Source organism: Netta rufina (genome assembly GCF_964035555.1).
Source record: "Netta rufina genome assembly, chromosome: 30".
Taxonomy (NCBI): domain Eukaryota; kingdom Metazoa; phylum Chordata; class Aves; order Anseriformes; family Anatidae; genus Netta; species Netta rufina.
The window spans coordinates 1250304-1272414 of record NC_140154.1 but is presented as its reverse complement, the minus strand read 5'-3'; the positions used below and the strand labels follow the sequence as shown (position 1 = coordinate 1272414).

General features: G+C 66.1%; 2 protein-coding genes across 2 annotated transcripts; both read left to right on the top strand.

Annotated features, from left to right (window-relative positions):
• The first annotated feature begins 501 nt into the window (after window positions 1–501).
• Window positions 502–6562, top strand: TESPA1 (thymocyte expressed, positive selection associated 1). The gene is made up of 12 exons (XM_084303769.1): window positions 502–595; window positions 693–846; window positions 2109–2329; window positions 2608–2650; window positions 3272–3321; window positions 3422–3475; window positions 3737–3773; window positions 3930–4013; window positions 4107–4315; window positions 4562–5571; window positions 5878–5959; window positions 6086–6562. The coding sequence occupies exons 3-12, from the start codon at window positions 2164–2166 to the stop codon at window positions 6163–6165; spliced, it is 1815 nt and encodes a 604-aa protein (XP_084159895.1). The 5' UTR covers window positions 502–595; window positions 693–846; window positions 2109–2163; the 3' UTR covers window positions 6166–6562.
• A 14185-nt stretch (window positions 6563–20747) lies between these two features.
• On the top strand, window positions 20748–21743 carry NEUROD4 (neuronal differentiation 4; the record flags this gene model as incomplete). Its single annotated transcript, XM_084303778.1, has 1 exon — window positions 20748–21743. One exon carries the CDS (start codon window positions 20748–20750, stop codon window positions 21741–21743), a length of 996 nt encoding a protein of 331 aa, XP_084159904.1.
• Window positions 21744–22111: the final 368 nt, after the last annotated feature.

Genomic DNA, 22111 nt, shown 5'->3' with positions numbered 1-22111 from the left:
CTGGGGCTGCGTGGAGACCAAAAAGCTTTGGGGAAAGAAACCTTTCAAAAGCCACCTCCAGCACCCGTCCTGCCTCACCGCCCGGCTCGGTGTCCCCACAGCTTGTCCCCTCTCCTCCCCGCAGCCTGTCCCCTCTGTCCCCTCTCCGTGCTGTCTCCCAGCCCCTTATCAGAGCCGCGCAGCGCTGGGGGGCAGCGGGCAGGGCGCCGATAAGCTCCTGCAGCTCCTTTATCACCGCGCAGCCACCTGCAGCTTGGCACGGCGTGCCAGCTTTTGGGGTGTCCCTCCAGCCTCCCGGGTCCTCCAGGGAGACAAAAATCCAGCTGGAAGGTGCGGGGCAGCGCGGGTACCCCCGTGTCCCACCAGGAGCATCGCCCCCGGCATCACCAAGCGGCTTCTTCCTCCGTGCAAAGCACCGATTCCCTTCACCCCCCCGCCCTGCTCAGCACCACTTGGCCCGGGCGCATCCCCAGGGCTGCCCCCATCGCCCCCAGAGACCCCTGTCCCGGAGATGGGTGCTCTTGTCACCCCTGGAAAGGGCGCCCCGGGTGGCTCGCTGGGTGCCCGGGCTATTATTAGCCCCCCCGTCGCCCACGTAGGCAGCTCATTAAGTTTTTCCCGCTGTGGCAGCGGATGTGGGTCAACGTTTTGAGGTTTCACTGTTGATTTTTTTAATTTCCTCTTCAAAACAGATGAGTTTCCTCCCAGCTCGCTGACGACAGATGCCGCCGGGGGCCGGGCACGGTGGTGGTGACGGTGGCGGCGGGGTGGGGGGGACGAGGCCGATGGCCCCTCGGTGGGGATAAGGCAGCGCCTCGGTGGGCTGCCCGGGTGCCCCCTGCGTGGGTGAGTGATGGAGATGGGGGGGGATGCGGGGTTGGTTTCACCCCAAAAAGGTCTTGGGGGGGGGAAGCGAGGGCTGGGGGGACGGCACGGCAGAGGGGGCGGATGAGGGGGAGGTGGATGGATGCGGGGTTGGGGGGCGGAGGTGAGGGGTTGGGGGGTGTCTCGGGGAGGTGGGTCCTGGAGGAGAGAGAAACCTCCCCCCGTGCCAGGGAGGTGCTGGGGGGAGAGGGGACCGGAGGGGATGGTGGGGACGGGGGCCGGGGGTGGCACAGGATGGGGTTGGGGCACGTGGCTGGGACAAATGAGCCGCGCTCGGTCCCCGATCCACGGCCCCGTGCGCTGTGGCCTCTTGCTTGGCTCTGCAAAGCCCCCGTGTCCCCTGGGGACAGGCAGGCTGGGGGGCTGGGGGCACTTATCCTGAGATTTAGGGGGGGGCACAGCATTTCCCTGCAGCCCCCGAGGGGTTGGGATGGGGCAAGCCCCGGCCACGTGCCCCCCGTGGGGCTGGATGCGGCCTTGGCGAGCACCCGGCTGTGGGGTGGCCGCTCCCCGAGCCCCCCCCCAGCCGCCCCATCCCGGGGATTGATCCCGTGTGGGGTGCTCCGGGATCGATCCTGAGCACCCTGAGGTGCCCGGGGGGGACGTCCCGGCCCTGGGGGCTTCACCCGTCCTGCACCTGGCCCGGCGGGAGGAGAAATGGGGAAATGGTGACAAGGACGAGCTGCGCTGCGCCCTCCCCCCTCTGGGGACTTTCGGCACCGCTGCAGCTCTGGGGGCGCACTGGGGGGGGGGGTGCCAGAGATTGCACCCACAGCTCACGTCACCCATGGGTGCAGGGGGCTTGGGGTGCCCCCGGGGATGTGGTTCGGGTGTGCAGGACGCTGCGGGGGGGGCCCTAAATCCAGCTGTGAACCAGGACCCCGTGCACCCCGACCCCATCCATGCCATGGCGAGGGGCGAGGGAGCGGGGTCGGAGGTGCTGTGCACCCCCACAGCGGGATCGCTCCCCAGTAAGAACCAGCAGCAGCTATGGGGATGGAAACGGGGTCTCCGTTTGCTGCTGCCCCCGCTCCTAAAAAGAAAAAAAAAAACAAAGAAGACCCCGAAATGTTACTGCCCTGTGCAACGCGGCCGCGCCAAGGGGCGATGCGGGGACCTGGGGACGCCTTGTGGGGCGCGGAGCCCCCCGTGGCACCCACGGCCTGATGCTGGAGGAGGAGACCCCCCCCAGACACATCCTCAGGGCTCTCCTGTCCCCGCAGGGTCTCCTGCCCCCCCCCTGCCCCGGGAGAGCTCCCCGGCCCTCCTGGAGCCGCCATGGAGGGCGCCTCGGTGCTCAGCCCGTCCTCGTGGGAGAAGCGGCGCGCCTGGGTGAGGCAGAGCCGCTGCTGGAGGACCACGGTGGTGGAGGAGGAGGCGGCCGCTGCCATGCAGGACGTCCCCGAGCTGCAGCCCCCCCACCTCGACGACGTCTTCCTTGAAGGTTTGGGGGGGCGCGAACGCGCAAACGGATGACCCCGTGCACGGGAACTGCTCGTGCGCGCGTGCTCGTGCGCGTGCCAAGCCATCCGTGAGCACGTGCAGGGGCGCAGCGTGCCCGTGGGCACTTGCCCGTGGTGTGTGTGTGGGGGGGGGGTGTGCACGCTCCCACCCCCCACCCCGGAGTTGGTCTGGGCTCAGCGCCGGTGGCCGCAGCGCCGCGGGGCCCCTCGTGCTCGGCTCGTGCTGCTTTATCTCACGCTGCCTCTCCGCTCCCTGCAGGAAGCTCCTCCAGCAAGATAGAGACGTGGCTGCAGCACTGCGGGTGAGCTGCCGGGGCCGCAGGGCACACGCTGCCTCCCCGCTTTGCCCCCCCCCCCCACGGGGCTTTTTGCACCCCCCCCGGGGCTTTTTGCACCCCCCCGGCACCGTCCCCGTGCGCCCCAGGGGTGCGGGATGATGCTGGTGGCTCGCGCCTGGCCCTTGCTGGAAGTGGCACAGGAGCCACAGGCACGTGTGTGCCGAGGGGGGGGGGGACACAGCGGTGTGTGTGTCCCCCCCCCCCAGTCCCTGCTCGCCCCCGCACAGGAAACGCAGCTGGCACCCGGCCCCGGCGCTGCCACCGGGTCCCACGCCGGGCGTCACCAGGAAACCCCCGGCTGGCTTCGGCTTCCCCCATAGGGCCGGGCAAGAGGGGTGGCATTGGGGGTCTTAAAATAACCCCCCCACCCCAAAACTGGGGTCCCCTGGGTGCTGGGCATCCCCCCCCCCACTGTGCCATGCTGCCGCCTGCAAGCTGAGCCACCAACACGTTGTCCCCCCCCGCTTTGTCCCCGTCCCCCAGCGCTTTGCCACCCTGCTCAGGACCCTTCCCAGCCGCAGCCCCCCCAGGATTGGGGGTGGGCAGCACCCCTGGGTGCTCACTGGGGGTCTGCTCTGCCTTCAGGTCATCCGTGGAGGTGCTGCCGGAGGAGCTGGGCTTGCTGGGTCCCTACGGTACGTGGGATTTGGGGCGCAGCGCGGATGGGGAGGAGGGGGGGGGTCCCCATGTGTCCCCAGAACCCCCCCCCCGGCTCACGGCCGCGCTCTCTTGCAGGCTGCAGGAGCAGCAGCGCCAGCTTCGAGGACGATCTGACGCTGGGAGCTGAAGGTAGCGTCCCCGTCCCCCCCCCGGGCTGTCCCCTCCTGCGGTGGCACTGTCCCCAAGGGGCAGAGCGTCCCCCGGGGGGTGCAGGGCACCAAAACCGGCTGCTTGGTGCGGTCACCCGTCCCCAAACCCTGCACCCGCTGGGGCTGTGATGGCAGCGAGCGAGGTGTCACCGCAGCACGGGTGGCGGGCGGGGGACCTGTCCCTAGCCCCCCGTGATGCCCCACGTCCCCCCCCCAGCACCTCTCTGCTTCCCTTCTGCAGCTCTTCTGCTCCCAGGGAATGACAAAGCCACCGGCAGGTGAGGGCTGGGTCCCGTCCCCGTGCGCCCTGGGCCGTCCCCAGGGCTTTTGGGTTGTCCCCAAGGCTCTCGGGTTGTCCCCAAGGCTCTCAGGTTGTCCCCAAGCATGGGCCAGGCTGTGCCACCTCCTGCCATCTCCCCCCCCACCCCCAGCAGGGCTTTTCGGGGCAAGCAGCTCCACCTGGGGCACAGCATGGCATCCAGCGCCCTCTCCAGCCTCACCAACAAGACCAGCTCCAGGTAGGGGCTCCCCGAGGGGGGTTTCGGGGCCACCCCCTCGCGACACCCATCCCAATTTGGGTGGCGCTGAGCCGGGGCCGTCCCCCCCCGCAGCATCTCCGAGGTGCTGGAGTGGCGGCAGGCGGACGCCGAGGAAATCCTCTACAACCTGGGCTTCGTGCAGAGCGAGCCGGGCGCCGTGGCTCGCATCCCCGCGCGCTTCTTCTCGGCGCCCTCGCAGGCCAAGGGCATCGACTTCCAGCTCTTCCTCAAGGCCCAGGTGCGGCGCATGGAGATGGAGGACCCCTGCCTGATGCTGGCCAGTGAGTGACACCCGGGTCCCCGAGATATTTTTTTTTTGGGGGAAAAGGGGGTGGGGAGCTGATTTCCCACCCCCCTAGAGCCGGGGTTTATCCGCCGCGCTGTGCTTTGCTCCACGGGGACGGTGGCAAGGATGCTCCCATGCTCGGTTTCCCCCCCAGTGCCATCTGGGGGGGAGCACAACCAGGCTGCTGCAGCCCCCTGAGCACCCCTCACCCCCTTTTTTGCCTCCTCCTTCCCCCCCCCAGGTCGCTTCCAGCAGGTCCAAGCTCTGGCCGCCACGGCCGACGCCTTCTTCTGCCTCTACTCCTACGTCTCCAAGACCCCCGTGCAGCGCATCTCCCCCTCGCGCCTCGCCTGGGCCGACCCCGACGTCCCCAATATCCACCTCCCCCCCTCCCAGCCCGCCGTCCTCTCCCCCGGGGACCGCCTGAAGAAGGCCGTGGCCAAAATGTGCCTGTACACGGCCCCCCGCGCCGGGGACAGCCCCCGGGGACCCGGCGCCCTGGGCAGGGTGGTGCAGGAGGTGCTGGAGAGGGCCAGGGAGGAGAGGTTTCGCTTCGACCCCCCCGATGGGGAGGGTGGGGAAAGGGACATCGCTGGGGTGCCCTTGGGGACATCACCGCACGGAGCCCGGGGGTCTCCGCCGGCACCCCCGTGGCTGGAAGGGGGTGTCCCCGAGTGTCACCGGCAACCGGGGATGTCCCCAAGGCTGTCCCCAGAGGGGATGGACACTGCTGAGGAGCACCCCCGTTGCCTGAGCCCTTCGCTGGGGGGTCTGCCGTGGGCTGGGGGTGCTCCGTGCCCCGTGGGGACAGGACAGGGTGGCACCGAGGACGGGCAGCCGTGGGGGGACCTCGCCTCGTCCCCAGCTCCGTGCGCCGCGGCCACCGGTGGCGGGTGGGTGTGCGCCACCCCCGAGCAGCCGGGAGCCGAGGGGGACTCCGGGTTTGGCTCCAGCCCCTGGGGGTCCTCCCCCGGGGGGAAAGAAGGGGCCGAGCCCCCCAGCAAGCCCCTGGACTCCTGCGGGGCATCGTCCCCGTGGTCCCCCCAGCCGAGAGATGGAGGCCAACGGGCCCGGCGGAGCAGGGGACGGCACCGGGGGGGTGACCCGAGGGACAGCAGCCGGTGGCAGGGGGACGCTCGGGGGCTGCACCCCCAAGGGAAGGCTCTGGCACTGGGGGGGCTCTCCCCCCATCACCCCAGCTGGGCAGAGACGCGCTGCGGAGAGGCCCCGGACTCCTTCGAGATGGAAGAGGTGAGGGGCAGCGGGGGGCTGGGGACGGGGGGCGAGGGGCTGGTGGTTTAGGGGATGAAGGATTTGGAGCCTCTCGCACGAGGGAGGATCCTTGCACGCCCACAGCCACGCTCGTGCACGGAGGCGTCTTGGTGCACGCTCGGGAGCGCACGCAGCGTGCACGTGCATGGATGCACCTTGGCGTGGGTGCTCGTGCACGCACAGGGGCACCTTTGCACAAGCACACGCGTGTGCTCACACGCACGCCCGCCCTTGCACGCGTGCCTCCAGCCCTCCCCTTTTTTGCACACCCTCCCCCCCGTGCAGGTGCCGAGCGCCGGCGAGGACGACGGCGATGCCCACGAGGAAACCGGCTGCTCCCTCCCTCCCTCCCTGCGGGTCCGGAGAAGTAAGTCCGGGGGGGCTCTCCTCCGGGGGGGCAGGGGGCACACTGGGGGGGCCGCAGAGGTGCTCAGGACCCCCCGGGGGGCTTCCTCCGGCACCGCTGCCAGCGCGCCCCCTCCCCGCTCTCCAGGCTTGATGCTGCAGGGCTGCAGCGGCCACTCCGACAGCAGCGGCTTCGTGGAGGAGCCGCTGCCCGAGCAGATGCCGTGAGACCCCCGAGGGACCCCCTGCTCGCCCCCCCACCACGGCACCAGCACCGGCCGGGAGCCGCCGAGGGGTGCACGAGGGATTTTGCCCCCCCCATCCCAGCGTTTCGGACCCCGGAGCCCGTCCTCAGCCGAGAGCTGAGCACCGCGTGGAGACGTGGGTCTGGGTGTGAGCGTGCGTGCACGTGTGTGTGTGTGTGTGTGTGTGCGTGTGCTGCACCAGGAACCTCTCAACTCAGGACTTTTACCCCCAAAAGCACCAGATTCCCCCCCCCCTTTGCCCTGTTTTTGTTTTCAGGGCTTCACTAGCACTTTGGAAACGCTCTGCTCCCCGGGCGCGTGTAACACTAGGACGGGGTTTGCCGGGGCAGAGCCCACAGCACACTGGAAATAAAGAAATAAAGTTCCCCAAGGGATCAGGATGTGGCTCTGCCTTTGTTTTTTTTTTTGGGGGGGGGGAAGCCAGGAAAAGATGGGGGTTGTGTGAATCTCCCGGGGTGTGCAGAGCCGGAGGAGGTGCTGGGCTTTGGCACGGCTCGGTGCTGCCGGGCGTTTGTTTCGCTCCCCATCCCTTTCTCAGCCCTCCCGAGCCTCCCTCCCGTTTCCTTATCTGGCTGCTTTATGGCTCGGGGCCTGCTCTTCGTCTTCCTGCCCCCTTTATCTCGGCGGCTTTCCTCTTCTTCCTCACCTCGCCGTGGTGCCCTGCAGCTCCCTTAACCCCCCCCCACCCCGTGCCGAATAACAGGGGGCAACCTCGGCACCTCCCGTGGCCACCTCCCCGGCGCGGGGTCCCCTTTTTGTCCCCTGGTTTGGTGGCAACCGACCCCATCTCCCTGCCCCGTGTCACCCAGGGCCACCTCTCCATCCCTGCCAGGTCCCAGCCGGTGTCCCCGTGCGTCCTCGTGGGCCACCAGCTCCCCCCACCCCGAAGATGTGGGGACAGAACCGCGGCGCCTGCGGTCGGCACCGCGCCGCCTCTGGGTGCCTGGTGGTGAGGAGGAGGAGGAGGAGGAGGAGGAGGAGGAAGGCCCCAGCCCTAGGGCAGCAGCGTTGGGATTAATGGGGAGGGAAAGTGGAAAAATAACCCCCCAGCACTTCCCGGTGGAGAGCAGCCAAGGGGGGGATTATCCCGGATTAACCACGCAGCCCCTCCGGGACCCAGCCCGGTTCCCACCGCCGCTGCGCCCTGGGTGCCACGGGTGCTGTGCAGGGGGGGTCTGCACGGGGTCCCCAAAACTGGACCCCCCCCCAGTGACCTGCAGGCACCTCCCCAGTCCCCTCGCTCTGCCTGATCCTGGTTCCTTGGACCAAGAGAGGGATAAATCCTCGTCATCCGGGCAGGTCAAGGACGGGACGGGGAAAGGGTCCCCAAAAAAACCTGGGGGGGGGGGGGGGGGCTCAGGGGTGGGCTGTCCCCATTTGGGGACACCCATGGCCACTTTCATCCCAACCATCGGGCACGCTGGGCTGGGGGCAGGGTGAAAACCAGCGCCCAGCACCAAGGAGCTACTGGGAACAAGCCCCTCACCACGGGGACTGGGATCGGACGCCCACCCAGGACGGACCCAAACTGCCCCGAGCGTCTCCTGGGCATCCCCCACCGCCCCCAAAACTGCTCTCGTTACCACCAGGATTGGTTTTTTTCCCCCATTTCCACCCGAATTGTTTTCCTGCGGCTCCAGCCCAGCTGTCCGGGAGGGCTGGAAGTACAACCCTGGGTATACTGGGGTGTACTGGGAGGGGTGTGAGGTGTACTGGGAGGGGTGTGGGGTGTACTGGGGTGTACTGGGAGGGGTATGCGGTGTATGGGAGGGGTGTGGGGTGTAGTGGGAGAGGTATGGGGTGTACTGGGAGGGGTATGGGGTGTACTGGGGTGTACTGGGAGGGGTATGGGGTGCACTGGGAGGGGTGTGGGGAGTACTGGGAGAGGTATGGGGTGTACTGGGGTGTACTGGGAGGGGTGTGGGGTGTACTGGGGTGTACTGGGAGGGGTATGCGGTGTATGGGAGGGGTGTGGGGTGTAGTGGGAGAGGTATGGGGTGTACTGGGGTGTACTGGGAGGGGTATGGGGTGCACTGGGAGGGGTGCGGGGAGTACTGGGAGAGGTATGGGGTGTACTGGGGTGTACTGGGAGGGGCATGGGGTGCACTGGGAGGGGTGTGGGGAGTACTGGGAGAGGTATGGGGTCTACTGGGGTGTACTGGGAGGGGTGTGGGGTGTACTGGGGGATGTGGCACGGAGCCACCCAACCAGCCCAGGCTTTGGGCACGGCTCCATCCCATTGAGCCCAGGGGGGGGGACTGGGACCGGCCGCGGTTTGGCTGGGACCGGTGGCTCCCGGAGGGGTTCGGGGCTAAGCCGAGCTAATCCCACACTGGCCCCATGCCCGGGGGGGGGGCACCTTCCCCCACCCAACCCCCCCAGCCCCCCCGAGCGGTGCCCGCTGCCTTTATAAGGACCGGGGCCGGTTGTCCCCAAAGTGCCACCTCCCCAAAATTCCCCGGGGACGATGAAGCTCTGGGCTCTCCTGGTGCTGGCGGGGCTGGCCTGCAGCCTGGCTGCTGGCTGTGAGTAGGGCAGCTCCTTTTTTTTTTTGGGGGGGGGGGGGTCCTGGGGGGGTTAAGGTGTCCCTGGCTCGTTTTCGGGGGGCTCTGTCCCCATCCCGACCCCACAAAGGGGGGTCGGTGCCAGCCCCTCTCTCCCTTCCACCCGCAGTGCCGACCGACGTGACGCCTTCCATGGGCACCGGTAAGCCGGGGGGGGGGGCGTGGGGGGGGTCCTGATGGGGACCTGGGGGGGTCCTGAGGGACCTGGGGGGGGTCCTGAGTGGGGACCCCACTCCCCACATCCAAACCCTGCTCTCAGGGGGGGCTTCTCCCTTCTCCTGGGGGTGGCTTCTCCCTTTTTTTTTTTGGGGGGGGTCACTCCTGGAAGCCCCCCTAAACCCCCCCCTGCTTCCCAATCATCAACCACGGTGCCCCCCCCAAAAAAAAAAACCCTACAAGAAGCAGCAGCTCCAGGGCCGGAGCAGCTTTTTGGGCCAGGGTACAAATTGGGGTGGCGAGGGGGGGGGGGGGGACAGCAGCAGAGCCCCCCCGAGACCCCCTCTTTCCCCCCCCCAGATGCCGAGGGCAGGGACCGGGCTTCGGAAGGAGCGCTGGTGGACGCCACCGACCTGCTGGAGCGCCTCGTCAGGTCCCTGGGGGACACCCTGGCGGGGGCGGTGCGCCTGATTTTTGGGGGAAAAAAGGGTGAGAAAGGATTTTTGAGGGCTTTTTTTTTTGGGGGGGGGTTGGGGTGCTGCGGCCGGTTCTCAGCTCTCTGTTTTGCCTCCTCCAGAGGGATAGCGGGGCGAGCGCCGTCCCCGAAGCGGTGGCCTGGCTTTGGGGACGTTTGGGGACGTTTGGGGACGTTTGGGGACGCCGGGGTCCTGGCCCAGGGCTCTGCGCACCCCCCAGCTGCAGCCCCCCCCCACCCCCGTGCCCGAATCCCAGTGCCACCAGCTCGTCCCCTGCCGAAAAAGGATGGAGCTCGCCGAGGCAGAACCCCAATAAAACTGTCCCCAAACTGCTCCCTGTCCCCTCCTGCCTGGTGCTCGCTGTGGGATCGGGACCTGACCCTGTTGTGCCCTGGCTCGGGGGTCCCGGGGACCTTCCTGCCTCTCCCCCCAAAACCACGGTGCACCCGGGACGCCCCCAACCCCACAGTCACGGTCTGGGGTCCTTCTCCATCCCGGAGACCCCCCCACACTGATTTTTGGCCCTACAAAGACAGACCCCGAGACCCCATCCCGTGGCACCTCTCTGCCCCCGAGCTCTCCATCGCCTTTGGGTGCTGGGTGCTCTGCTCACCGCCTCCCCCGTCCCCCCTCACCCACCTCTCCCGTGGCTTTTTTGGGGTCCGGAGGGTGCAGCAGGTCACCCCCATCCCCCAGCACGGTTATGGGGTGACCCACCGGGATCTTGGGGCTGGGGTCCCACGGGAGCACCCCGTGCCCCCCAGGAGGGGATTTTGGCCACCACCACCCTGCGCTTGCTCAGGGCTGCGGGGTCTCCGGGCGACCCCACTGTCTGTAGGACGTTTTGGGGCATCCTGGTGCTGCCGGGGCTGGGATTGAGTAGGGCTGGTGGCTTTTGGGGACAGGAGGGTGACACGGGGAGGGGGGACAGGGGGTGCTTGGGGACAAGCCGAGCTCCCCAGCCCTGGCACAAGCTGGCACCCCCTTCGCTCAGAAGCCGGGGGAGGTGGTGGGGGTGCCCCCTTCCCACCACGCTGACCCCTTCGCCTTCCCCTCCAGGAGCACCCAAATCAGCTCCTGCCATGCAGGAAGGGATTCGGGAGCAGGATGAGACCGAGCTGAGATAAACGGGCTGAGGACGAGTGGGATGAGGCCAGGAGGAGCCGAGTGGGCTGAGCTGGAGATGAGTCGAGCGCTTGTGATGCGCGGCACAAATCCATCCCCAGCCCGGGCTCGGCGCGGGCACCCGGCCCGGCGTTCTGCCCCCAGATTTCGTTTTCCCACCTCTTTTTCCCTGCTGCTGCTCCTTCCCCGCCCGAAATCGAGCCCCAGCCGTGCCGCTGAGCCTTCTGCTCGCCCTACCTGGGGGTCCCGGGGTGCCGAATGTGTGGATTTGCCCCAAAAGGCATCGGCATGGGGCCGGGGGATGCCTGGGGGGTGTGAGGATGATGATGGCAGCGCCGTGGGATGATGCTGATCCCCCCGGGGTGGGGGAAGACGCTGTGAGAAGATGAGGAGAGGCTGCCCTGGGGGGGCACGGATCTGCCCCGGAGCGCAGGAGAAGTGGGGTGGTGGTGGGGAGGGTCCAGATCCGTGGGATTGGGGCATTAGGTGTACCCCAAGACCCCAAATCAGGGAACTACGCTGATGGAGCAGTGCCCAGACCAAAAACCAGTGCCTACTGGTGGCCCAGACCAACAAACCAGTTCCTACTGGTGGCCCAGACTGATAAACCAGTGCATATTGGTGTCCCATACCAACAAACCAGTGATTTCTGGTCTCCCAGACCAAAAAACCAGTGTCTTCTGGTGTCCCAGACCAACAAACCAGTGCCTACTGGTCTCCCAGACCAACAAACCAGTGCCTACTGGTGTCCCAGCCTGAGGATCCAGCAGGACGACCATCGTGGACCCGCCAGGCTTTGCTTCAGCTCGGAGGACAAACCAAAGCTGGGTGCTCACCAGCCCACCCCAAAACCTTTCCCGCAGCGGTGCTGCGCTGCCCTGAGAGATGCCAAGCCATGTGCGATTTTCCCCAAAGCGGGCTTTTTTCCCAGAAAAAAACAACACCTCTCCGGGCCAAGCAGGCTGCAGCAGACCAAGTCTTGCCCCCGCTCCAGGAGCTGCCAGCTCCAGCGGGGCCGACGCTCGCACCGCCACCGCCTCCCCCAAAACACTTCTGGGCAGTTTGGGGAGGAAAACGAGCAATTTTCACACTTCCACGGGGCAAGGCGTGAGCCGTGCCACCACGCAGGAGCTCTCCCGTGGCAAAACCCAGCTCCGAGGAAGGCGCAGGGGGTGGCTCAATGAATGCAGCGACAAGCGCAGCAGCAGCTCCCACCTCCGAGCTCGCCGCTGCAGGTGAGAGAAATCTCATTTTGAAAAACACGTCTTTTTTTAATTTTTTTTTATATATTTTATATTTTTTTTTTTCTCCACGGGAGGAGGCTGCTGGGAGCTGCCGCAGAGTGGGATGTCCTCTGGGAGACGGCACGAGCTCTTCCTGACAGCTCCTCGCCGCGTAATTGTTCCCCGAGGTGGGTTTTGGTGTTATTAACCACGGATTTCGCTCGGGATGGAGAGGAGCTTCAATTAGACGGCGGCTGACAGAGCCCTCGTGGTTTTTGTGCCGGGCGCTGTAATCCGGCGTGAAAGGCTGGCCCCCGGTTGCATCGTGCACAAAAGAGCGGGCCTGCACCGGGCACGGCATTGTCCCCAAAACCTGGGGATTGACCCCAAAAAGGGAGCTGTTTTCGGTGCGCACCCCCTGAGCTTGAAGCTCGGTGAGGGACCCTCGGTGCCCCGGGGAGCTCAGGGTGACGGGGTTGGGACACCGAGGTGGTGGCACCTGGCATCCCCAAATGTCCCCAGTGCATGAACTGGGGGACACTGGGAGTTACTGGAGCCGGGGACCACCCTGCATCCACCACGAGAGGGTGCAGGAGCTGCGTCGCCTCGCCTGGAGCCTGAATTCACCCCCAGCCCCCCCGGCACAGGGCTCCGAGGCTCCCGGGCACCCTTTTCCTGGCCCTGGAGCAGCGATGGGGACGGCCACAGCCCGGCTCGGGGGTTTTTTTTTTTGCCCCCATCCCATCGCAGAGCATCGAGGACGAGGCCCAGGACATCTCCCCACCAGGAGCTGCAATTTCCAAGCCGGGGTTGATTTGGGGAGCCACGGAGCAGCAGCCCTTGGGGGACCCAATCCTAATTAGCTCATCCGCTAATGAACGGATTCGCTTGTAAACTCTCAGACCCACAACGAGCCATCCTCTCCCAGCGGGGATGCTCCATGACCACCCCCAACCAACATCCCCCCCCCCATTTTTGCCCTCCAGCAGCCTGGAAAATCGCCCTTGGCCGGCTCCAAGTGCCCGCAGAGGGGCTTGGGCTCCTTTTCCCCGGGGCTGCTTCCCTCCGAGCCGCACAGGACCGGGCGATCTTCACGCCTGGCCGCTGCCTGGGTCGGGGCCAGCTGGACCGGGGGGGGGGCCGTGGTTTTTTTCCCGGGGGCCGCTGTGGGGCTGCTGGGGGAGGCAGCTGGGCCAGGAGGCTGCCAAGCAGGCAGAGAGCGCCGAGCCCTGCCCGCAGCGCAACATCTGGGGCCCGCCGTGGCCGGCCAGGCGCCTGTGCCAAAACAGCCTCCTCTTCCTCCTCCTCCTCTTCTTCCTCCTCCTCTTCTTCCTCCTCCTCTTCTTCCTCCTCCTCTTCCTCCTCTTCGCCAGGTCCAGCCGGGGCAGGAGCCTCCAGCCCCTGGGGATGCGGGGATAAATCCCAGCTCCCCACTGGGATAAATCCGGTGCCAAGAGGCAGGAGCGCCACGCAGGGCCCCTGTTGATGCCAGGCTGGCTCCTTTGACCCCCCCACGATGGTTTTGGGGGCTCAGAAGTGCCTCAGACAGCGGGGAGAAGCCCCGGGGGCTGTCACCGGCTTGCCCCCAAGGCTGCGTCCCCACGCACAAGGCGCCGCCAACCCCAAATTTCAAGGCACCGATGCCTTGTGCTGGCCCAAGCTGGGGACCCCTGCACCCTGCAGCACCCCTGCGCCCTGCAGCACCCCGGATCCGGGGTGGGGAGCACCCCGCTGCGGGACGAGGAGCCCCGCGGGGCTGGCAGGCTGCTGAGATTTCTTACCAGCAGATGTCAGCTCCCGCCCGGGGATGCGTGTCCGGCTCCGGCTGCAGCTCGGCACACTCGTGCCGGGGGGCCCTGGTTGTCCTGGGGGGGCCGTGGCTGTCCTGTGGGGCCGTGGCTGTCCTGTGGGGCCGTGGCTGTCCCATGGGGCCGTGGCAGTCCCGTGGGCCAAGACACGGTGTGGATTCTCCTCACCTCTTCCTCCTCCCGCGCCCTTTCCATTTTGCGCCCAGGACCCCCCAGCTCCCCCCAGCTGCACCCCCCTTGGTGACGCTCCCCAGGGACGTGGAGGTGACGCTGAGCACCCCCCACCCTCACCCCGTGGCCACCACAGAGGCTCCTCCAGGAGGTTTTTTTTGGCGTCCAGCTCGGGTCCGTTCGGGGTCATGCAAGGCAATGCGCCCTGACCAAAATAACCACGGGAAGGGGAAGGATTGGGTGCTGTGCTGAGCATCCCAGGGCAATTTTGGGGCAGGAAAAGGAAAAAAAAAGGGGGTGAGGGAGCTGCTGGCTGCAGCCTGGGCTGTGCCCCTGCTCCAGGAGGGCCAAAGCTGCTGGAAAAGGATGGAGTGGGGCTGGATGCGGCCCCCGGCCCCCTCTGCTCCTGCTCACCCCAGCACCCAGCAGCGGCTCGGGGCTTGGAGGGAGCCTTTTGGGGACCTTTTTGTGGGCAGGGTGCTCGGCGGTGCGCCCCTTTTCCATGCCAGAGGGCTCACGCAATGGGGTCCTGAGGTCCTGGGGTGGTGCCGAGCGGGATCGCGCCGGGTTACGGCACGGCAGGGGCACCGCTCGCTGCCCCCCGTGCGTGACGCCTGCCCGTCCCCGTGTCCCCAGCTCGGGGGTGTCCCCAAGCCCCCCTCTCCGAGGCTCAGCAGCGCAGGATGCCCGCTCCCTGCCAGCTCTGTGGGGCGTGTGGGATTTCCCAGCTGTGCCATCAGGCGGCCTGCAGGGAGCCAAGAGCGCAGCGAGCCAGCGACCGCGCTGGCCCTGAGCCCCTTGTGCTCCCCGGGGGGGTTGGGTTGGGGGGGGGGGGACGGCAGGGCTGGGTGCTGAGCCCAGCTGTGCCCCCCCTCCAGCCCATCTGGGCGCTCGGCTGCGTGCTGGCTGGGGGGAAACTGAGGCAGGGAACGGGGAGAAAAACTCAGCCAGGGGCAACTCCGGAGCCCTGCACGGCATCGGGACGGGCTGGGTGGCCACGAGGGTGATGCTGTCCCCATCCCAGTGCCGGGGGGGGGGGCTGCAGAAAGGGTTGAGGGTCCCAAATGTCCCCCAAAAGCACCCCTAGCGTCTGACCCCTCCCAAGCACCCCGGAGGGTCCCTTCTCCCCCAGCCAGCAGCCACCACGCGGTGACGACCCCTGCGCCCAGCCCGGCGTGCCGTGCCGTGGGGCCACCAGGGTGCTCGGGAGCCCCCCAGGGCCGAGCCAGCGGGGTGTGGGGGGGCACCCCTTTGTCATGCAGAGCGTGTCCCCCCCCAGCCACCCCCCCCCCAACCTCTCCGCGGTGCCACCATCGCTCAATTTGACAAACACGGGTCAGCGAGCGCCTGGCCGTGCCCGGACCCCCCCCGCCGCAGTCCAGGCGGGCCCCCCAGCCCCTGATTTCTCTTTAATTGCATTCCCCAATGTCATGCAAATCAGGCGGCCCCGGCGCAGCTGCCGGGATTAAATTAGACCCCGTTAATACGCGGTAATTGCGTTTCCGCACGGGCCCAGGAATTCCAGCCCCGGCGGCGGCGCGGGGCGGTGGGCAGCGGGGGCCGGGGTGGCGGTGGCGGTGGCGTTGGGGGGGGGGCTTTCACAATATTTACTCTGGCAATTACCCTCCCTTCCAGGCCACGGCCCCTCCGGAGCAATCAGATTATGGGATGGGGAGAGGAGCCGGGTGCTGGGCAGGGGTGCTGGGGGCTGGTCCCGGGCTTGGGCGCAGCGGTGGGATGAGGGGAGGGGGATTTTGTCCTCCTCAGACCCCCCCCATCCTGCTCTGAGCGCCTGGGTGGTGGCTTTTCCCCGTTATTTGATGCTCAGGATGGGGCAGTGTTAAGGTGGAGCCCCCCCAAAGCCAGCCCTGGCCCCTCCTGCGGCAGCAGGACCTGCTGCAGGTCCCCCCAAATCCTCCGGCTTTTTGGGATCGTGGCGTTCCCAAAGGGGGGGGTCGCAGGCAGCCCAGGGGGTGACACCAAAGGAGACGTGGGGAGGGCACGGGAGGGATGGGATGAGACGGGGGGGGGACCTACAGGGGGTGGGGGGGCTGCTGGAGATGGAGACCCCCAGGGGATGGGATGGGAAGGGTTTTTTGGGGGGGTGAGGACATGTGGGAGGAGGAGAGGAGGGATGGGGGACCCCTGGGGGTGAGGGGACACCCAGGAGGTGGGAGGGTTTTGGGTGGGGGGGGGGGACACAGCTGGGCACAGGTCGGCTCCAGGGACCGTGAGCCCCCCCCCAGCTTTGCCAGGGGCCGGATTTTCACCCCCTGCCCCTCTCCTCCCCGTGCCCAGCAGGCAAAATCCCCACGGCCCCGTGCAATATAAATGGAAATAACGCACGGCACGAGGAGGGGGGGGCTTCACCCTCACCCCCCCACAAACACCAAGGACCCCATCCCGCTGCTCCCAGGGGCTCGCCGGCGACGGGAGCGGGATGAGGGGAACATCTTGCGAGAGAAATCCCTGGTTTTTGTTTTTTTTTTTTTTTGGGGGGGGGGGGAATGGGTATGGGGAGGGGGCGATCCCCCATCAGCGAACAGATGCCAAGCCCCCCGCACAATGGGATTAGCGTGCGGCACGTGGCCGGCCCTGAAAGGCAGCGGGGCCGCCAGACAATGCAGCTCGAGGGTCACCCAGGCGTTGGGGGGCCACCGAGCACGGGGGACGTCACCGCGTGTGTCCCCCCCCTACCCCCAAATGGTGCCCGACGCCCCTTTTGTGGGGCCGAACCTGTTGGAGCCATCTGTCAGGGAGGGGACGGCGGCGCGGGGCAGTGGCAACAGGCAGATTTATTGGCCTCAAGCTGTTCCCCCTGCCCCAGCCCAGCCCGGCGCTGGGAATTAAGCCACGAAGCCGCTAATGAATTAATTAGTATGCCCCCCCCCCTAATCCCAGGCTGCCAAGAGACGTGATGGCGAGCGCCCTCGATTAACGCCGAGGGTCCCCGAGAGGCGAGGGGCAACGGTCCCGGCAGCAGGGGGGTGGTTTTTGGGGTGCCACCCCCCGGCCATGGGGAGAGCGAGGAGCCCAGTACCTGAATGGTTTATACTGGGGAGCACTGGGGGAGAGGGGAGAAGCGATGCTGGGGGAGGCGCTCAGTGCCCCAGTGCCCGCCCGGCGCAGGCGAGGTCCGTGCGGGGCTCCCCGGCTCTCTCCTCTTTAATTAATCCGTTTTTGTGTTTTTTTCTTCTTTTTTTTTTTTTTTTTTTCGCCCCTCTCGCCGTCCGGGGCTGGAGGCAGAAGCCCTGGGCCCCTTCCCTCTTGTCTGAGCAGCAGCGAGCTCAGACGGGCCCCTTCTGGCCCTACCAGCAATTAATTACTCCCCCCTCGCACTCTCATTACAGCCAAGGGGGGGGGAAACGCAGCCCCCCAGCGCCCACCCCGAGCACCTGTGTCAGAGCCAACGGCACCCAAAGCCACCCCGAGCTCTGCTCCTCAGCCCAGCACCCGGCTGGAGGGGGTGACACCCAAGGGTGAGCCCCTGATGGGTGCTGGGGGAGCGTGGGGCAGGGTGCTGGGCAAATTGGGGAGGGCATCCGGGGGTGCTCATCTGGGGGTGCTTGTCCAGGGGGTGCTCATTTGGGGCTGCAAAATTGGGGGTGCCCATCCTGGGGGTGATAATCTGGGGTGCCCACCCAGGGGTTCCCATCCAGGGGTGATAATCTGGGGGTGCCCATCCAGGGGTCCTTATCTGGGGGTGCCCACCCAGGGGTGCCCATCTGGAGGTGCTCGTGCAGAGGTGCTGGTCTGGGGGTGCTCATCCCAGGGGTGCATTTTTAAGGGTGCCCATCTGGAGGTGCCCACCCAGGGGTGCTCAACCAGAGGTGCTCATCTGGGGGTGCTCACCCACAGAAGCCCACCCTGGGGTGCTCTTCCAAGGGACCCCCCCCTGGGGTCACCCACCCTGAGGACCCCATCTGGAGGCACCCATCTGGAGGCGCCCACCCACAGAAGCCCACCCTGGGGTGCTCTTCCAAGGGACCCCCCCCTGGGGTCACCCACCCTGGGGACCCCACCCTGGACAACCCACCCTGGGGACCCCCCCCCACATCCCCACCCCCGGGCTGCTCACCCACAAACACCCACCCAGGGATGCTTCCCTCCGGGGAGCACCCACCGGGGGGGGTGCCGGGGGTTGCCGTCGGGGTCCCGAGGGGGTTGGGGGGGGGGGGGGGACAGCGGGAGGAGCCGGGCTCGGTCACCTCCCCAAGAAGGAGGAGCCACCGGGGGGGGGAACCGCGACCGTGCCGGAGCCGCCGGCAGCGGGGAGAGCTTCAAAACCGCCCGACAGCGGAGCTGGCCCCGCTCCCGGTGCCTCTCCCGGTGTCGCCCACGGTGCCCCCCCCGGTGCCACCGCCCGCCCGCCCCCCCGGGGTCGCCACCACCATGCGCCCGGGCAAGTGACAGCGGGGACTCGCTGCGGTGCCCAGGTAAGGGCGCACCGGGACCCCCCCCCCGGGGGACACCCCGAGCACCCCTCCGACCCCTCCGACGGGATTCCGTGCCCCCCCCCGCCCCGCCACCCAACCCTGTGACCCCCTCCCCTTGACTCTGTGGCCGTCGGGGTGGGATCGGGCCCCCCCCGCGCCCCCCAAATCTTTTCCCCCAAGCACGTCGGGGCTGCGCTGTGGATCGGGGATGGAGGTGGGGGGAGATGGAGGAGATGCCCCAGCCTCCGGCTTTTGTTTCTCGGGTCCTGGGGGGGGGACAGAGCCCGAGGGGGGAGGCCGGGGGGGGTCCCAGTGCTTTTTCCCAGCGAATTTTGCCTGGGGCCAGGAGCCCAGCAGGGAGGGAGCCTCCGCAGCTGAGGCCAGGGGAGCTCCTGGCTCCCCCCCAGCCTGGACCCAAAAACTTGCCCCCTTCTCTCCCGCAGCCCCACATCCCAGGAACGGGATGGATTTGGTGGCTCCCAGCACCCCCCGGCTCCCTCCCACTTTTCCAGGGGTGTTTGGGTGCTGCAGGGATGCTCTTGAGCAGTTTTAGTCCTCCCCAAAAAATCCATCGCATCCCTTCTTCTCCACACCAGTTTGGCTAATGGTTGGACTGGGACCACCAAGAGTGGGACTGGGCTGGAGAAGCTCCTGGGGCCAGGACTCGGAGCCCCAGTGGTCCCATAGCCGTACTGGGGCTGAAGGAGCAGCTGAAGGGTTTTTAATCTCCCTGGCAGCCAGAGCCCAGCGGGTCCACGTAGAGCTGAGCCCCATCCCGCTGCGTTCCCAGGCAGGGCACGGTGCAGAGGTCTCGGGTAAATCCTAATTTTTCTGGTCCTCTTGCCTTGCCTGGTCCCTCCTGCCCCCTTCCGTGCTGAATTCCCATTTTGTGCCTGGCTCTTGTGCCAGCATCTGCCCCGGATCCATCTCCCAGACCTTTCTTCTGCTTGGAAAGGAAAAGGAATTGATCCTACTTGTTTTGGGATCAGAGCCTGGTGTCCCGTGACACAAAGGGAGAACCAGGAGAGCTCAGGAGAGCCGAGCCGTGGCAAACTGAACATCAAGTTTTTGGCTTTCTCCTGCAGTGGGTTCCTGATGGTTTGATCAGTGTGGGGTGGAGATGTCCAAAAGGAAAGGCGTCCCAGCAAAACAGGCTGGAAAAGCCTCCCACCCGCAGTGGGTTCCCCATCTTCCTTGGGAACCTGGGAAGTTACTCCACCAGGCAATTCCCTTTTTGTCTACCTTTCCCCCTGTATTTTATTTTTTTTTAATTATTTATTAAATCTATAGTCTGGAGAAAAAGAGAGAGCAAAATCCCCGCGAGCTCAGGCTGGAAACCGTTTCCAAAGAGGCAACCTCCTGACACCCTCCCGTGGGAATACTGCCCTGCGAAGTGCGGGGAAGGGGGGAACCAGCTGGTCCTGCCTCGCACACAAAGCCCCAAATCTGCTGATTTTTCACCAATAGCACCCTCTAAGAGGGAATTGTGGTGCAGGGGACGAGCGAGGGATGGGTGCTGAGGGCAGGGGTGCAGGGCCAGGTCTCTGAGGGAGAAGGGAAAGCAATCCTTGGGCTCACGGCCCCAGAACCGTGGTCTGGAGGGGGGCACTGAGTGGTCCTACAGCCCTTTCTGGTGCAAAGCTGTGGTCTTCCCAGTGTGCTGGTAGAGGATATTTGGTCCCCTGCTCCCTCCCGGCTCGGCCAGCCCCACAAATTCATCCCCAAAATGTTCCTCCACCACCTTGGCTCCCCGGATCTCCGAGCATCCGACCGCCTCCGCTTGCTTTACCCGAGAGTTAATTGGGGCCACACGGTCCTCCCGGGATGCGGTGGCTGGGCAGAGCAATTAACACCCTAATCCAGCCCCCGAGCCCCATCACGCATATTAAAAGTGGGATTTTCCACGTGGGGTGGGCTCGGACAGCACACTTTCAGCAAAGCAGCTTAGAGGCTAAGCTTTATTAAATGAGGCAGGCGCGGTGACAGGATCTGGGGGGGTGATTAACATGAAGCCCTGGCTGCTTTGTGCAGCGGGACGGTGCTCGTTACGGCAGAGGGAAACGAAGGTGAAGGCAAATGTGCCCAGGTTAGGGCAGGAGAAGCTCCGGGGATGGATCAGCAGAGGGACCTCGACTTGTTCAGGCTTCCTTTTGCAGCCCACGAGGTGGGATTGGGGCTGAAGCCACGAGGATGGGCTGGCCCAGGGGGAGATCAGGCTCCAAGGCAAACTCATGGGTGGGAACAACCCCAAAGGGAATTCCTGGAAGTCCCCAGGATAAAGCTTCAGTGGCTCCTGGCTCAACGTGTCGGCTACGGGACTGAGAGCCCCATAAAGGTTGTCTGAAACTAAGCCTTTTGGTAGAAAAATCGTAACTGTGGTGCCTTGTGCTGGATGCCACACATTACAACGCTGGGCACGTAACAAAAATCCCTAGAAATTGCTGTAGGGGCAGACAGACAGATTCCACAGGCACCGCTGGAGGACAGACAGCAGTCGGTGTCTCCGGCAGATGATTTTGTGCTCGGTTCCCAAAGCTCCTGCTGGGATTCGTTAACTTCTTGTCCCCTTCTTGCAGAGCTCAGGGATGACGAAGACGTACGCCAAGCCCAAGGAGATGGCGGAGCTCCTGAGCACCCAAGCCTGGATGGGCGAAACGCTGAGCTCCAAAGGCGAGCTGAAGGAGGAGGACGGCAGGCAAGCTCCCTTTGGCTTGGTGCCGGGCTTGAACGAAGAGCACGACAGCATCGAGGAAGAAGAGGAGGAAGAGGACGACGGGGAAAAGCCGAAAAGAAGGGGACCAAAGAAGAAGAAGATGACCAAGGCGAGGCTGGAGAGATTCAGGGCCCGGCGGGTGAAGGCCAACGCCCGCGAGCGCACGCGGATGCACGGCCTGAACGATGCTCTGGACAACCTGAGGAGGGTGATGCCCTGCTACTCCAAGACGCAGAAATTATCCAAGATCGAGACCCTGAGGCTTGCCAGGAATTACATCTGGGCTCTGTCTGAGGTGCTGGAGACGGGGCAGACCCCCGAAGGCAAGAGCTTCGTGGAGATGCTCTGCAAGGGCTTGTCGCAGCCCACCAGCAACCTGGTGGCTGGCTGCCTGCAGCTGGGGCCGCAGACCCTGTTCTTGGAGAAGCACGAAGAAAAATCCCCGGTGTGCGACCCGGCCATTTCCAGCCACTCCTTCAGCTACCAGTCCCCGGGGCTCCCCAGCCCGCCCTACGGGTCGATGGAAACCCACCTGCTGCATCTGAAGCCCCCGACCTTCAAGAGCCTGGTGGACGCGTCCTTCGGCGCCCACCCCAATGACTGCACCACTCCCCCCTACGAGGGGCCCCTGACGCCGCCCCTGAGCATCAGCGGGAACTTCTCCCTGAAGCAAGACGGGTCCCCAGAGCTGGAGAAATCCTACCCCTTCATGGCCCACTACCCCTCGGTCGGGCTGGCGGGCGCACACGGACACGGAGCGCACTTCCAAAGCGCGGTGCCCCGCTACGAGCTCCCCATAGACATGAGCTACGAGTCCTACCCGCACCACGTGGCCGGGCCCCAGCTCAATGCCATCTTCAACGAGTAGCCAAGCAGGGGCAGACCCGAACTCTGGGGACGGGGAGGCGTTGGGCCGAGCTGTTTTTGGAAGGACGCAGCCGGAGCGAGACCCCTGAGCATCTCTCCAGGACGTCGCTGCGCCAGGCGCCGCTAGCCCTCCCGTCCTCCCCCAGCCCGTGCCACCTCGCCGAGTTTCAGAGCTGCCCCCAGAACCCTTCCTGAGATCTGAGCCCGGATTGCAGACCCGTGAAATGCCCTCAATGCCTTCTCCAGGCGTGGTGGGAAAGGGGTTTCAGGCATCTCCAGCTGGGGACGGGGCTCTTGTCCACACAGCTCTCCTGCTCCGGGCTCTGGAGCCAAATCCTGCTCATGTTTCAGAGCTTGGGTGCTGAGCTC

Excerpts from the sequence above, each read along its gene's own strand:
- TESPA1 (XM_084303769.1), top strand. The coding sequence starts at position 2,164 with ATGGAGGGCGCCTCGGTGCTCAGCCCGTCCTCGTGGGAGAAGCGGCGC. Across the intron at positions 2,330-2,607 it reads CGACGACGTCTTCCTTGAAG|GAAGCTCCTCCAGCAAGATA; the intron begins GTTTGGGGGGGC and ends CGCTCCCTGCAG. Across the intron at positions 5,960-6,085 it reads CTCCCTGCGGGTCCGGAGAA|GCTTGATGCTGCAGGGCTGC; the intron begins GTAAGTCCGGGG and ends CCCGCTCTCCAG.